The 17,581-nt window shown below is 32.8% G+C and overlaps 2 protein-coding genes across 3 annotated transcripts; one reads left to right on the top strand and one right to left on the bottom strand.

Annotated features, from left to right (window-relative positions):
* The first annotated feature begins 365 nt into the window (after window positions 1–365).
* Window positions 366–6,893, top strand: LOC131612848 (protein BONZAI 3-like). Its single transcript, XM_058884601.1, has 16 exons — window positions 366–686; window positions 1,680–1,727; window positions 1,807–1,955; window positions 2,057–2,105; window positions 2,219–2,275; window positions 2,981–3,160; window positions 3,258–3,392; window positions 3,486–3,547; window positions 3,665–3,761; window positions 3,852–3,966; window positions 4,051–4,127; window positions 4,314–4,451; window positions 4,827–4,994; window positions 5,112–5,225; window positions 6,001–6,097; window positions 6,617–6,893. Exons 1-16 carry the CDS (start codon window positions 543–545, stop codon window positions 6,664–6,666), a joined length of 1,680 nt encoding a protein of 559 aa, XP_058740584.1. The 5' UTR covers window positions 366–542; the 3' UTR covers window positions 6,667–6,893.
* Window positions 6,894–13,220: 6,327 nt separating this feature from the next.
* On the bottom strand, window positions 13,221–16,909 carry LOC131612847 (protein BONZAI 3-like). Of its 2 annotated transcripts, none has more exons than XM_058884600.1 (14): window positions 16,757–16,909; window positions 16,489–16,536; window positions 16,134–16,392; window positions 15,807–15,982; window positions 15,578–15,712; window positions 15,423–15,484; window positions 15,207–15,303; window positions 15,002–15,116; window positions 14,841–14,917; window positions 14,519–14,656; window positions 14,119–14,289; window positions 13,890–14,003; window positions 13,708–13,804; window positions 13,221–13,362 (listed from the first exon to the last, which is right to left on the bottom strand). In XM_058884600.1, exons 1-14 carry the CDS (start codon window positions 16,898–16,900, stop codon window positions 13,235–13,237), a joined length of 1,761 nt encoding a protein of 586 aa, XP_058740583.1. In that variant the 5' UTR covers window positions 16,901–16,909; the 3' UTR covers window positions 13,221–13,234. The 2 variants fall into 2 exon arrangements, with proteins under 2 accessions (XP_058740583.1, XP_058740582.1); XM_058884599.1 differs by having other exon boundaries at window positions 15,807–15,986; window positions 16,138–16,392.
* Between the last annotated feature and the right edge of the window lie 672 nt (window positions 16,910–17,581).

The raw sequence follows: 17,581 nt of genomic DNA, 5'->3' as shown, positions 1-17,581 counted from the left end.
ATCGCAGTTGCGGGGAGCACTTTATGCACACAATAGTTGTGTTTGTTTGATTTTGACCTGTGTACCTATTGTTTTTGGTAAATAAAAGTTATGCTATTTCTTAAAAAAAAGACCACAGAATAAGAACTAACTTTTTTATTATAAAAAATACTTTTTATATTATTATTTTACATGAAATATATATTTTTAAAATTTGCACAAAGAAATGAATCACCAGGACACAATATTTATTTTGTTTACTGTTTCTCTTTATTTTTTTTTTTGACGGAACTATTTCTCTTTATTTATTTAGTACTAACGGACACTTATTTCCAAATTTATACCTAGAGGTTTCTTCTCTGAAAAGTTTTGCAGTCTTACACCTAGTCAATACAGACTTGTTCATCATGTCAGAATAATCAATTAATTAATAAAAATTAATTTTCCGAGTAACTGCCTCGCATTTTCCCAGCATAAACACATTATATATATAAAGCCACAAATCAAAAGCTTCAACCGATCGATTTCTAACTGTTTCATTGAAAAGAAAATTAGGGTTTACAATGGGAGCGTGTTTCTCAGATATGAATGGAGCTAAACAAGCTGTGGGAGCTCAACAAGCCTCAACCAGCAACAACAATGACAATGACGCCGTTGATTTCTTCTATACCGCTCAAGGTTTTCAGCCATTGTTCACTCAAGTTGAGGTACTATTTCTTATCTATCATCATCACTGGTCTATGAAAAATTGAGTAAGAACCACCGCATTGTAGAGTTAAAAGGTCAGTAGCACCCACACTGAAAAAAGGTGTGTCAGTGTCAGTGTTGTATTTCCGGTGCTCGTGCTTGATAGGTTAAAAGCAATTTTAAAGACAACAATCAATTTCAATCGACGAAGTTTGAATATATGCAGAAATCAATTCAATGTTGTGTGCGTAATTACTTCTGTTCTTTGTAAAACCAAATGCACAATAAGAATGTCGATATTGTTAAGTTGGATAAATTTCCTCTAGTTTGAATAAGAGATTTCATAGTTGTGCATATGAATTTGAGACGATTATTGTCGTCTACATGCTAAATGAAGCACACGAGATCAATTCAGGTACAACTAAATTGGTTCCATAGATAGGTAAAATTTAACCTCAATTTTTTCCGACTAAGATCCTAATTCGGGTAGCTAGTCACCTAGTTATTATTAATAATGTAAATACGAAAAATATCACTCTCTTGACATAAAATAACATACTACATAACTGACAAAAATTAAGTGGTTGGATTGAATATGATCTCGAATCGGGATCTTCCCTATTTAAAGAAGAAAGCGTGGCTCGGATTATATTGGTGTGTTACTCAAATGTAAAAAGCTGAGAGTAATTGGACGGAATAAAAGCTCAATCGGTCACTTTTTATAAAAAAAAAGTACGCAAGCCTTTCAGATGAGTCTTTCCGTTACAAACTCTATTGATATGGCTTTCTTAAATATTATTTCTTAAGTTCTTCTAGATAAAAAGTAAGAATGTTCAAATAACACAACTTTCTTGATTCGACTCTAGTTTTATCAAATTATTTTTGCAAGTGGCGAATATATATTTTGAAGTTTCATTTCCTATTTCTTGTCTTTTATTGTATTTATTTATTTCAAATATACCTATTTATTACTGTTGGACAATTACATATGGTTTTCTAATTTTTTTTTGCAGTTATCTCTTTCAGCAAGTAACCTACTTGATCTCGACATTGCATCAAAGGTAATTTTCCTATAAATGCATATGCTATGTATCACATGTTTCTTATTTATTTACTTTTGATATTTTTTATTTATTTCAGAGTGATCCTATGGTCGTGGTATATGCAAAGAAAGGAGATGGAAAATTGGAAGAATTAGGACGCACAGAAGTCATAATGAATTGTTTGAATCCAGAATGGATAGAAAAAATTAATATTGCATTTCACTTTGAGATTGTGCAACCACTTGTGTAAGCTATATATATATTCTTCATGTCCTTATCCTTCATAAGTGTTGTGCTTTGTATATACATATTTATAACTTATTCTCACTTGTTTTGCTTTCTTTCAGATTCCATGTGTATGACATTGATACAACATATCATCATGTTCCCACCAAGGTTTGTAAGAAACTTTAGCTATAAAGTATTTTAGTTTGCAATAACAAGTTGTGATGTTGAAGTTTATATATTTAAAAACCAAAAGTTTGAGTATGTTATGTTACTTCTTTCAGACACTAAAACTGAATGATCAAGAGTTCCTTGGAGAGGCTAGTTGCACTTTGTCAGAGGTCGGTAATATATTAGTATCCATCACAGTATTTCATTTGTTACTCACCCATGTTTCAATCCTATCCTAAAGAATTTATTTTTTATTACTCCTTTCTTTTCAAGCTATATTTAATACTAGGATGGACTATTGACCTTATACATATTAGCCAGGTTTAATAATGTCCAACTTTTCTGAGTGGCCCACTTGATGTTGTAATATGACATTTTCATTAGTTTTTTAATATTAAAAACCTTTTCATTCAAACTTTGATGAGAGACAACTTTATGGGACATTCTTTTTCATGGTTTTGAAAATTATTTTAAGATAAGTGCTTAACTGATGAAATTTCTTAGATCTACCTGTGTGTTGAAATTTCTTAGAACTTTATGGGTCATTCTTTTTCATGGTTTTGAAAATCATTTTAAAATAAGTATTTGACCCCAAATATAATCTCATATGGCACATTCTTAAATGTTTCTCATTATTGAAATTTCTATGTTGGTATAAGTAAATCTGTCTATGTTAATAAATCAGTCTCTTCTAGTGAGATCATTCTTAATTTCATTCAGTAATAAAATATGCATACATTTAAAGTTACAAACACACATGGATCTGGTTTACTTAATTATAGCTGCTTGCTAACTCTGTAGCATGCAGAATTATGATTATGGATTTTGTGTGACATTGGTGTCTCTTCTGTTTGTGTGTGTCCACTACGGAACAGATAGTCACCAAACCAAGCAGGAGTTTAACTTTGAAGCTTCTAATAAAAAGCCAGAATATTAGTCAAAGAAATCAAGGGGCGATTACCATTCATGCTGAGGAGACTGTTGCTGCAAGGAGTGCTGTTGAGATTATTTTTCGTTGTTCTCACTTGGATAACAAAGACAGATTTTCTAAAAGTGTACTAACTCAATATCCTGCTCTACATATTTATTTATGAATTATTTTAATTCATATAAAAGTTTTTAATAATTTTCATTTTGTTTTTTCTTGTGTAGGATCCTTTTCTAAGGATATCAAGAGTGGTTGAAACTGGGGGTTCTGTTCCTATTTGCAAGACTGAAGTTATAGATAACAATTTAAATCCGAAATGGAAACCATTTTGTCTTAGTGTCCAGCAGTTTGGAAGTAAAGTAAGCTTTCCATTTTTGTGCACAACATGTCGGATGGTACATCATTATCATACAGATTAGTCTGACATTTTTTAAATTATCTTTTCCATGCAGGACAATCCATTAGTTATAGAGTGTTTCGATTTCAATAGTAGTGGCAATCATGTACTGATCGGGTAAATGTCGAATGATAGTTGTTTTATTTTGTTGGGCCTAAACTTTTTTAGGCTTTTCATTTTCTAGTTAATACTTCATAGATGCAAAATAGTGACATCGAAGTTTGTTGACAACAGTAAAATGCAGAAATCAGTTGCAGATCTGAAAAAGTTATACCATGAGAAGAAAGGCGCCAATTTTGTTATGCCATCCAAACACCATGGACAAGAGAAGGTGTTCATTGATCCATGCAGTTGAATTTGAATTACATTTTGGCTCTGATTTCTACTTAACCTCGCACTTGGTATAATTTCTTCACTTTAGGTTCTGAAGGGTCAACTCTTTGTGGATCAATATTGTGAAAAGGAACAATTCAGCTTTATTGATTACATATCAAGTGGATTTGAGCTAAACATCATGGTTGCAGTAGATTTCACTGGTAAGTTTCCATTGTTCTACTGCCTAAGGTGATTAGTAGTTATTTCATTTTTGTAGTTTGTTAAGTGCTTCGATATTTGTTCAGCTTCCAATGGAAATCCTCAACAGCCAGATTCTTTGCATTACATCAGTGGATCCGGTCAGTTAAATTCATATCAAAAGGTAAACTTGATACTTTTCAATGGAAGATTCCAAGTTTTTAATCATCAACTTGTGAAACATAATGGAATCAACCACATTCAAGATTTCACTATGATCATATATTATTCCGGATATTTTTATCGAATAATTACCCTTAGATCTTTATAACCATTGACTGGCCTGATGAACAAGGTAAAATTTATGTAGGCTATAATGGAAGTTGGAGAAGTTATTCAGTTTTATGATTCTGATAAGCGGTTTCTTGCTTGGGGATTTGGAGGCAAGATACCCGGTGGTACCGTATCTCACTGTTTTAATCTGAATGGGAATCCAGCTAGCTCTGAGGTGAGAAATTCCGTCTGTTGCTTATAGTAGAAGATGGAAACTTGTTCCGCAAAGCAATGATTCTAGATAGTTCTTGGAAAGGTGGAAGACTATTGTTAATTCTTTCTTTAATAAACTCAGTTTTACCTCATTCATCATTTCTAATGATAATAACATTCATATAGAATATTGATCAAATGAATGATGAGTTTGAGAATAAAGTCAATGAGTTTTTAAAATTTGCTGTAAAAAGTCTTCCTAAAAAACTTACATCTCCATGTTTTCTCATAATTACAATATGGCAACAAATTCTGGGTTCTTACCTTCTTGCGCATTGATCGCGAACTTGATATATTCTTTAAAAGGAGATAAGATATAGTTTTCCTATGTGTTTAGGTGGTAGGAGTTGAAGGCATAATGGAAGCTTATGCTAGTGCTTTACACACAGTCCGACTATCAGGACCCACTTTATTTGGTCCAGTAATCAACAAGGCTGCACAGATGGCTGCCGACTCCCTTTCATTGTATAACAGCACTAAATACTATGTATTGCTTATCATAACGGTGAGAGTGATAATAAATTTGTTTTTATCTTTTATGCTGTTTTCTCGTGCATATTAATGTGCATGATTACGTCAGTGCATAAAACTAACCAATCAAATGTCCATGATCTTGTCATAGGATGGAGTTGTTACAGATCTTCAAGAATCAATAAATGCTCTGGTTAACGCATCTGATCTTCCCTTGTCGATTCTTATTGTTGGTGTTGGAAGTGCTGATTTCACGAGCATGGAGGTCTACCTGTGAAGCACGGGTACTCCGTTTTAGGTAAAATACCGGTACCGGGTACGTACCGGGTACCGGTACGCGTACGTTACGAACCGAAGCCGTACCAAAATTTTTTTATTTTTTTTTGCTTTGGTACACCAACCGGTACACATTTGGTACACGTACCCAAAATTTTTTAGTTTTTGTTCATACAAATCTTTGTCTTCTTTCAAGAAAGAGTAAGATTTATAATGAAGGAGTAACAAAAATGTGGGATATTGGTGGAGATGAATTGGATCTATTTGATGGAGCTGGTATTCTTGAAGTTGCTACTCTTTCTCTCGATGAACCTGAACTAGAAGTTGCATTTATTGGAGAAGAAAATATTGATATTCAACCATGATTTTATGATTTATTAATACTTTTAAGTGTGATTTATTTAAGCAAACTATTTTTTAATTTTATTATTTTATCGATATTTAAATAATATAATTGTTTAATTATTTTTATAATTGTATTTTATCGATATTTAAATAATATAATTGTTTAGTTATTTTATCGATATTTAAATAATAAGTGTGATTTATTAAAGCATTATACTAACGTACCCGTACCTTAGTTTTTCTAAAAATGACGTACCCCGTACCAGTACCCGTACCGGGTACTGGGTACGTACCGGTACCTATGCAACGCAGAGGTCTACCTTATATCCTTGCCTGAGTTTCTTTTCTTTAACATGGCTCCATGCTATGCTTTGTCATCTGAGAGTATTAATAACCCAAACTTTGGTTAATTATTACAGGTACTTGATGCTGATAATGGACGTCGCCTACAAAGTTCTACTGGCCGTGTAGCTACACGAGATATAGTGCAGTTTGTCCCCATGGTAGAAGTACACTGTAAGTATTAGTTTTTGTTTTTGAACTTCACATTCAAATGACAGAGGCATTACATGTGACAGTAGCAACATCCAAAGGATGGGCATACCCCAATCAAGACTTACATTCGACTTGCATAGCATAACCAATAAGTCATTAAGCTATAACATTTGAATTCCTACACACAATTAACATACACCTTTCTAAATTTATTCATAAATAGTTTACAATCAGGAACTGTTGGTTCAATAGCTGCAATAGAATTAAAACTCTAATGCATTCAACAACCACCAGTGGCTGATCAGCTATATCCCAGAGTCTTTGTTCCTTGGCAAGTTGGAGATACTAATTAATGCTGATAGTCTTTCAATCCTTAGTAATTAGTTTGTTGGCTTTGTTCTATTGACGCCAATCCTTGTAGCATCCCGTTTAAGTTGAAAATACAAATATAACATTTGTTACTCTTTTATATTTTATTTTCTCAACATGTTATCTAATTTTTATTCATTTAAGCGAACCGTATTCTTGTGTTTCTGACAGCTGGACAAATCTCTGTTGTGCAAGCTCTTTTGGAGGAACTACCTAATTAATTTTTGACTTTCATCCGGAGTAGAGATGTCAAACCACTCACTTCCTATTACCCTCATGGTGCATCCTCTAATCAATAGGTTTTACGATTAGAGACAGCCAACCTTAGTTCTTTCAATAGATAGTTGATCCACAAAATTCCTTAGATTTTAAGTAGTACTTTTTTTTTTATGTTGGATGAAGACGAAATGTTAGGTCTCACGTCTCACAATATATTTACATTTTTCATTCAAATGAACTGTAAATAGAAGCATGCATCTTCAAAGATGTAGCAGTCTTGATTATAAAAGTTAGAAAGTAGTAAATTTTTATGCTTCTATTTTTTTTTTGTTACTCCCTCTATCTCAAATTATAAGTTACTCCCTCCATCCCATAATGAGTGATCCATTTGAAATAATTTAGTATTCTAAAATAAATGACTCATTTCAATTTTTAATAAATTTTTTCCTATTCTACCCTCTAATTAATTAAACTTTCACAATTTCCAATACATGATTAGAGGTGCTATGATAAAAATATTATTCTCTCTCTTACTTTTTTATACTTTTCTTAATATGTGTGAAATGGTAGGCTGAGTCACTCATTGTGGGACGGAGGGAGTACGCTACAATTTCAATACAACATTAACAATATTTTTTCCAATATAACCCTGGATCATTTATTATTATTTCTACTTTTCTCTTTTATATATAATAAATGAAGGACAATCTTGTAAAATCATGCATAATTTGTCTTTTTCATACAATATTAATTATGTTTCTTAATACCCGTGAAATATCCAAAACGTCTTATAGTTTGGGACAGAGGGAATAGTTAGCTTTTGGTTTACATTTAGTTATTTGGTTTAGTTTCAAGTTGATCTTCCTTTCTTCCAATGTGTATTTACTATTCATTATTGAAATTATAAATGTTTTGTTTTAATATTCATAATATGACATTGGCTGTAAATAATTCTATTTTTGTGTGTAATCGAGACTGTTTAGCCGTCTTTCTTTTATAGTAACATTTTTAGGTTTTTGAATACAAACATTTGTTTGTCCAGGCTATCTCAAAGAACACGTGTTAAGAAAATCCATAGGGTACATGATCTGACGCTGTCTAGGTCAGGTTCGTTATGATCTTGTATGCTTATATGATCTCGTATGTTTATAGGACATGTCCATCTTAAGGTTCTTTGGTACTAGAACCTTGTGTGCACATACTTTGGTGACTGACGTTGGCAGTTTGACATTAGTTAAACTCGCTAATTTTTCTGACGATATTTTGATAGGCTGATTGACCTTGAATTGCTATGATATTAGGGTAAGACCATCTTACTGACCTCATATCTTCCCAAATGTGGATGGATATCTAGTATGGCTTCTAGGGTAGTTGGATGGTAGCGATGTGAAGTAGGTTAGGCCCTTGACCCACCTTTATCTCCTTTCTTATTGAAGACTTTTTTCCTTGTTTGAAAATCTTCATTCATGGCTAACCTTGACATTCACTTGGAAAAAACCTCTAATGACTTTTTACATTCTCACTTAAAGAAACTCATCACCTCATCAATATATTTCTCCATGATTGAGGCCCTTGAAAGAAAAAATAAACTCAAGTTTTTTTATTAATAATGTTAGAATTAATTATGAGTGTAGATATTCTATAGTATTTGTTAGTATTTCTAGACTAAAGAACTTCCTAGGTGTAGTGTTAATTTATTGAGCTTCAATATATTTATCTTAACATAATTATAAATATATCTAGTGTTATATAAGTTGAGACAAACAACATTTACAAAATTCTATGGTATCAATAATGGTTTATCCTAAGGTTGTTCTACATTTTTCTTCTTGAATGTATCCTTAGTCTAGCCAGTGTTTTACACACATCTAGTTGTTCTATAAACAATTGTGCTATATCCAGTTCAACCTAACACTATAACATATTTAGGCGAAAACAACAATCATTTTTTTATTGTTGTATTCCATCCCACACGCTGCTCCAGCAACCATCTTCCACCACCGACCATCACAGAGCCTTCTTTGCCATATTCCGAGTTGTTTTCATCATTTTTTTGGCGATTTTGTCATCAACTTTTCAACTTCTATTCTAGTCCCTGCTTTCAACGAGCCAAATGACTCTACTTCCCATGTTTCAAATTCTTACCAACAAGGTGGTAGGGGAAGAGGACGTGGAAATAATAGGACTGGACCTCGTTGCAGCTATTGCAACCATTTTGGCCATGTTGAGGCACAATGTCGAACGAAAGCTAATTGGTTGCTGCAAAAAGTTTACAATGTTTCTCAAACTGAAGCCCCTAACACAAATGCTCAACTATCCTTTTATATCATAGGGTATAATAAGTACCTATAGCTGAAGAAATAAATGTAAACTACATCACCTATGGTCTATGTTGCTCAAAATGGTAAATATATTTCCTTTGTTAAAAGGTCTTTTTCACTTGGAACTAGATCCTTGACTCAGGCGCATCTGATCACATGTCTGGTAACAATTTTTTTTCTTGTCTTTGAATTATATGGGCACACTCTCAAGTTTTACTTTGGTTAATGGATCACAAACCAAATGCCAAGGCATTGGCCAAACTAATCCCATACCCACACTTGGACTCTATGCTTTATGTCCCTGATTGTCCATTTAATTTAATATCCATCAGTTTATCAGTAAACTCACTCATAACCTACCTTAATATGTTACATTTTCAAATTTCTCATTCTCCTTACTAAGATTAACACTTAAATCAAATATTTTCTTGTAGGAAAGAGTAGTTACCTCATCATCATCTTCATAAATAGCTTTAAAGAAACAATTCACCTCTTCATCTGATTCCTTCGTTTTTCTTCTACAAGATACTTCACTTGAGTCTTCAGATGAATTTATAGATGACATTTCCGATGAGTCTTTGGATGAATCTTCTGATGATGATTTAGATGTCTCTCCTATAAAATTTTTTCACATGTCACAATCTTCTCATGCAATGCTACAAAATTTTTGTATGTTGGAATAAACTCTTGATACAATGATTCTCCATACCATTTTTTCAATGATGACTCTCCACGAGATCCTTCTTATACAAGGACAGTTCTTTCATATGATGCTTTTGGTGACAATCTCTCAAAAGCTTTTATATGTAAATTTTCTGATGAAGATGAATCTTTAGATGATTCCGATGATGAAGATCCTTCAAATGTATCTGAGTTCTTTTTCTTAATCCTTAAGAAATTAAATCAATTATTTAAGCTTTATGATGATTTCCTTCTTATTTTATCATTACTAAAAGTTAATAAAAAACTTTTGTATCTTTGGAGTCAAGTATTGAATCAAATTTTTGATACTAGTTCTTAATCTTAGATATTTGTTAGAAACATACTTTTGGAAATTATTTATAAGAAATCCAATATTTGTGAACCATTCTTGAAGATATTCTTCATTTTCACTTAGTGTATTAACATCTTGGATAACTATGTTCATCATCTATTGATTGATCTCAAGATAACCTTAATAGATCATACTAAGAGTGTCACACAATTTTTAGGCAGTGATACAGTTAAAAACATAATAGTACTCTTCAGTGCCTAACACACATCATCAAGTAATTAAATTTAAGCCCTAGTTTCCCTTTTCTCTTTTCATTTGTGGTCTACAAATTGATGCAAATGTTTACTACTTCATTATTAATAAAATGAGTAGAAACAAAAGGACCATATAAAACATAATTCCACAAATAAATATCAATAGCTTCCATTAAAATTTGCGTTCTCGCTTTCTAAATCACAAACCTTTCACATCAAATAGTGGATGTGTTCATAAAAAGCTTCTTATTAAAATAAGTATTTAAAGTCATCATACTACCCCCTAAGATAATTAGTTGTGTATAATATAGAAGTTAGACTCTGATACCACTTGCTCATCAAGTAACTTCAAACACGAGAGAGGTCAATTGCGATGATTGAAAATCGAAAAAAACACTTAACCAAATTTTAATTATAAAAATGTTATTGTTAAAATGATGAAACAAATATTATATATATATATATATATATATATATATATATATATATATATATATATATATATATATATATATATATATATATATATATATATATATATATATAAAATTAAATGAGAAAAGAAGAGTAGCGAAATAATGAAAAGAAAGTAATATAGGGGAAAGAAAATAAATGACAGGAAATAAAGAGATGAGAGATAAAGAATTGCACCATAGATTTATCATTTACACATGTTCAGTCTAATCATTTGACCTACTCCTATTCCCAAGAGTTTCCACTAAAACTTTTATCCGACCATCCATATTTGCCTTCAGATTAAACAACTTTAACATCGTAGATAATCGTGTAAAACTTGTGCATCCCTTATATAAAGGGGTGTCTTTATCACTACATAAAGTATCATAAATATGGACATTCTTAAAAGAATAATCTCTCCAATATCATAGAACATATCCTCTAGTCGATCATCCATATATTCATCTTCATCCATATTTTGACTTTGTGACGCCCGACTTCCCTCTTTATCCACCTCACCTTGCCACATCCATATTGTATAATTTTGACATATACCATTATAACATAGGTGATGAAATATTTCATCCTTTGTACCTTTATCTATATTCACACAATTAACACAAGGACCATAAACGATACCATTATTGTCGGGAAGATTTTGATCAGCGTATTCAAGAAATTCAAGAACCCCTTTCTCATAAACCAAACCTAATCTACCGACTTTCATCCAACTACGATCCATAACAACTTCTGAAATTTATACACGAATAAGAATGTGAATGACACACCAAAATATAAACCAAAACATATTCATAACAAAAATATAACTCTAAATCTTAAGCATATGCATATCCATCACAACAAATATAATATTTTTATTCACTTCTATATCCAACAGAAAAACCTAAAACATATGAAACATGTACAATATACAACATGAACATAAACAAAAGAGCAAACAAACAGTAAATATGGACCAAGAACAATATACAACATTGAACGAAATATGAGGCAAGCAACATGTACCCAGAAAAAAGGAATGAAAACCAAAAATGAAGAGTACCTTACTTCGAAAATGAGGACGAGAACAAGAATGGAGATGTTGAAGATTTGCGATTCAAATGAACGAAGAGGGTGAAAAATTGAGTTCCAAATGAATGGATATGATAACGATACAGAATATGCTACCGCTGCCGTCTCTGGTTCGCTTATTAACCTATGACATCTTATGAAAGAAATGCACAATAAGTTTTATTTTAATTTACCAGTAAAACCATTAGCCATGGTTGAACAATTCAACCATAGTGGAAATTTAAATAATCTAATTACGGTTGAGTCAATCCACCATTGTTAAATCATTTTCAATTTATGTTTTCATTAATGGAATTAAGTGACACTCGCTTAATGTACTCGAAAAAAATAGAAAAAAATGTAGTTGTTGGGAATCAAAGCTTGTTACACATAATTTATTACCACGATTTTTAAAAACAATTGTCATTAAACTACTTTTTATAATCACGGATCGCTTCAACTTTAACATAATACAACAGTGTATAGGATATCGTTGTAATTTTATCGTTGTATATATTTTTTGTAGTAGTGAACTGATCAGAAATTGCTTGAGACATTTGCAATAGGCAGAGACATTTGGAACATCCTCCATGCGGGTGGATGAGAAGTCATGCTCAAGAGCAATGACACATGAATTTTGGTGGTCCTAAAAAATATAAGCTAAACGCTGTCAGGAAGCCATGACAGTGGATCCCTTTTCAAAAATAGTGGTAAGGAGATCAAGGAAGATGGTGGAATAAATTCATTGGAGTACTGTGGAATCAAGGGTTGTCCACATATCAAAATAAGCATAAGTGGAGGCAAGTTTTTTTTCTAGTTGCAAAATGATGCGATGAACCACTTTGTGAGCATGAGCGTGAACTTCAAACAGTTCAGTACACATGGTGTAGTGATCTTTCTCCATTTCTAGAACAAAAGGAATGTTGGTTTTGATGTTAGTGGCAACAAGGGTTGGGTGAAACTCTTGTTTATTAGAAGAAGAGGACGATTTAGTGGGCCTATCGACCTTGGTAGAAAATTGCTCGGACTCATCACCAAAAGAGGAAGACATGGTGTTTGAGGTGCGGAAGAAGCGACGGCGGCACAGTAGGAGGGGCTGCGGCAGCGGTGGTGCGGGAGAAGGAGTTGCGGCGACGGCAGTGCTGGAGGAGAAGCTACGATGGCGGCGGCGATGCTGGAGGAGGAGCTACTGAGGCGGCGATTGCAGCGCTCGAGGAGGAGCTATTGCGGCGGCGACCTTGATTAGGTTTGGATATTAACCTCAACTGATACCTCATAAGATATTGAGAGATATTGAGATCAACTGTGTGGCAATAATACTGCAGAGAATGGAATATATATATAGAGAGATTGACAATTTATTACATGTTATAGTCAATGTGAAACTTATATACAAATATAAATACATATTCTATTAACAAATAAGAGATCAACTATTGAAAGAACTAAGGTTGGCTGTCTCTAATTGTAAAACCTATTGATTAGAGGATGCACCATGCGGGAAATAGGAAGTGAGTGGTTTGATATCTCTACTCCGCATGAAAGTCAAAAATTGATTAGGTAGTTCCTCCAAAAGAGCTTGCACAACAGAGATTTGTCCAGCTGTCAGAAACACAAGAACACGGTTCGATTAAATGAATAAAAATTAGATAACATGTTGAAAATATAGAATATAAAAGAGTAACAAATGTTATATTTGTATTTTCAACTTAAACTAGAAGGCACAGATTAAATTGGTTGTTTAATGCATTAGAGTTTCTAATTCTATTGCAGCTTATGAATAAATTTAGTAAGGTGTATGTTAATTGTGTGTAGGAATTCAAATGCTTTAGCTTATAGATTTATTGGTTATGCTATGTAAGTTGGATGTATGTCTTGGTTGCTACTGTCACATGTAATGCTTCTGTCATTTGAATGTGAAGTTCAAAAACAAAAACTAATACTTACAGTGTACTTCTCTCATGGGGACAAACTGCACTATATCTCGTGTAGCTACACGGCCTGTAGAACTTTTCAGGCGACGTCCATTATCAGCATCAAGTATCTGCAATAATTAACCAAAAAATGTGTTATTAAATAGCATGGAGCGTGCTAAAGGAAAGAAACTCTGGCAAGGATATAAGGTAGACCTCCATGCTCTTGAAATCAGTGTTTCCGACACCAACTATTAGAATCGACAAGGGAAGATCAGATGCGTTAACCAGAGCATTTATTGATTCTTGAAGATCCGTAACAACTCCATCCTATGACAAGATCATGGACATTTGATTGGTTAGTTTTATGCACTGACGTAATCATACACATTATATGCACGAGAAAACAACATAAAAGATAAAACCAATTTCTTATATTTCTCACCGTTATGATAAGCAGAACATGGTACTTAGCGCTGTTATTATACAATGAAAGGGAGTCGGCAGCCATCTGTGCAGCCTTGTTGATTACTGGACCAAATAAAGTTGGTCCTGAAAGGCGGACTGTGTGTAAAGCCCTAGCATAAGCATCCATTATGCCTTCAACTCCTACCACCTAAACACAAAGAAAAACTATATTTTACAGCAAATCTTAAAAACTCGTTGACTCCATTCTCATACTCATCATTCATATGAATAATATTCTATAAGAAATTTATTATCATTAGAATTGGCGAATGAGGTAAAACTGAGTTTATGAAAGAAGTTCCAAGAATTATCTAGAATCATTGATTTGCGGCACAAGATTCTATCTTCTATTAGAAGCAACAGACAGAATTTCTCACCTCAGAGCTAGTTGGATTCCCATTCAGATTAAAACAGTGAGATACGGTACCACTGGGTATCTGGCCTCCAAATCCCCAAGCAGGAAACCACTTATCAGAATCATAAAACTGAATAACTTCTCCAACTTCCAATATAGCCTACATAAATTTTACCTTGTTCATTAGGCCAGACAATGGTTAAAAAAATGCAAGGGTAATTATTCGATAAAAATATCCGGAATAATATATGATCATAATCAAATCTTGAACGTGGTTGATTCCATTATGTTTCACAAGTTGATTAAAAAACTTGGAATCATCCATTGAAAAGTGTCAAACTTACCTTTTGATATGAATTTAACTGACCGGATCCATTGATGTAATGCAAAGAATCTGGTTGTTGAGGATTTCCATTGGAAGCTGAACAAATATCAAAGCACTTAACAAACTACAAAATTGAAATTAGTACTAATCACCTTAGGCAGTAGAACAATGGAAACTTACCAGTGAAATCTACTGCAACCATGAAGTTTAGCTCAAATCCACTAGATATGTAATCAATAAAGCTGAATTGTTCCTTTTCACAATATTGATCCACAAAGAGTTGACCCTTCAGAACCTAAAATGAAGAAATTCTACCAAGAGTGAGGTTGAGAAGACATCAGAGACAAAATGTAATTCAAATTCAATTGCATGGATCAATGAACACCTTTTCTTGTCCATGGTGTTTGGATGGCATGACAAAATTGACGCCTTTTCTCTCTTGGTATAACTTTTCCAGATCTGCTATTGATTTCTGCAGTTTACTGTTGCCAACAAACTTTGATGTCACTAATTTGCATCTATGAAGTATGAACTATCAAATGAAAAGCCTAAAAATTTTAGGCTCGGCCAAAAAAACAAATAAATATTATTCGACGTTTACCCGATCAGTACATGATTGCCACTACTATTGAAATCAAAACACTCAATAACTAATGGATTATCCTGCATGGAAAAGATAATTTAAAAAATGTCAGAGTAATCTACATGATAATGATGTACAGCCCGACATGTTGTGCACAAAAATGGAAATCTTACTTTACTTCCGAACTGCTGGACACTAAGACAAAGTGGTTTCCATTTCGGATTTAAATTGTCATCTATGACTTCAGTCTTGCAAATTGGAACCGAACCTCCAGTTTCAACCATTCTTGATATCCTTAGAAAAGGATCCTACACAAGAAAAAAAAGATGACAAGTTTTAAAAACTGGTATATGAATTAAACTAAATCATAAATAAATATGTAGCAGGGTATTGAATTAGTACACTTTTAGAAAATCTGTCTTTGTTATCCAAGTGAGAACACTGAAAAATAATCTCAACAGCACTCCTTGCAGCAACAGTCTCCTCAGCATGAATGGTAATCGCCCCTTGATTTCTTTGACTAATATTCTCGCTTTTGTTTTGAAGCCTTAATGTTAAACTCCTGCTTGGTTTGGTCACTATCTGTTCCGTTTGAATGAAAAGGTTTTTAATATTAAAATATCAAGTGGGCCACTAAAAAATAATGGCTTAATTCTTTAGGATAGGACTGAAACATCAAACATGGGTGAGTAACAAATTGAAATACTATGATGGATAATTATATATCACTGACCTCTGATAAAGTGCAACTAGCCTCTCCAAGGAAATCTTGTTCATTCAGTTTCAGTGTCTTGGTGGGAACACCATGATATCTTGTGTCAATGTCATATACATGAAATACAAGTGGTTGCACAGTCTCAAAATGAAATGCAATATTAATTTTTTCTATCCATTCTGGATTCAAAGAATTCATTATGACTTCTGTGCGTCCCAATTCTTCCAATTTTCCATCTCCTTTCTTTGCATATACCACAACCATAGGATCACTCTGAAATAATTATAAAAAAAAAAACATCAGAAGTAAATAAATAAGAAACATGTCATACATAGCATATGCATTCTTATTATGTATAAGAAAAATTACCTTCGATGCAATGTCCCGATCAAGTAAGTTACTTGCTGAAAGAGATAACTGCAACAAAAGATTAGAAAATCATAAATAATTGTCCAACATTAACCCGTAAGTCATTTCGGACCCCGACACCGACACACATTTTTTACACATTTTTCAGAGGTGTCGGTGCTACTGAACTTTTAACTCCATAATAACTCTATAATGTGGTGATTTTTACTCAATTTTTTCATAGACCATAACAGCGATGATGATGATGATGGATTAGAAACAGTAGTACCTGAAGTTGAGTGAACAATGGTTGAAAACCTTGAGCGGTGTAGAAGAAATCAACGGCGTCATTGTCATTGTTGTTGCTGGTTGAAGCTTGTTGAGCTCCCACAGCTTGTTTACCTCCTCTGATATCTGAACAACAACCTCCCATTATAAAACCCTAATTCTTTCTTTTCAAAAAACAGTTAGAAATTGATTGATTGAAGCTTGTAATTTGTGGTTTTATTATATATATTTATATATAAGCGTGTTTTCTATTAATAATATGGCACGCTGGGAAAATGAATTATGATTAGGTGTAGAACTGAATAACTTGTTAGACAAGAAAGCTCTGTGGGTATAAATTAGTTTGTCCGTTAGTACAGAATAATAAATAAATGCAGAAAAACACAAAACAAAACAAAAACTCTATCCTACTCACTTTTTTCTATGTGAAAATAGATATGCTTTTTTTATATTTTATATATTTTATTTCTATTTCATTCTTTTATTTTATTTTTATCATATTTATTTTATACAAATTTATTGTTTTGTATTTTTTTTAAGGATTAATGGAAATACACCGACAGTGTAAAGCAGTTTTACACTGTCAGTGAAATCCAAACCGTTAAATTTTATAAAAATTTGACTTTTTCTTTAAATTAAATATAAAGTATTTATTTTTAAGGGTTGTGAATGTGATGCACTCAAGGGCGGAGCCAAGGCCCAGCTAGCACGGGCAGGCGTCCGGGCTCAACCCCTATTTTCTTTGTACTCCTCCCAATTTAATAGTTGATTTTTAGACAAAATCATGAACAAAATTAGGGGCAAAATTAATAAAAATAGGGTTTGA

This window comes from Vicia villosa, linkage group LG6, assembly GCF_029867415.1.
Source record: "Vicia villosa cultivar HV-30 ecotype Madison, WI linkage group LG6, Vvil1.0, whole genome shotgun sequence".
In the NCBI taxonomy this organism is placed as follows: domain Eukaryota; kingdom Viridiplantae; phylum Streptophyta; class Magnoliopsida; order Fabales; family Fabaceae; genus Vicia; species Vicia villosa.
This window is presented reverse-complemented; position numbering and strand designations above follow the sequence as displayed.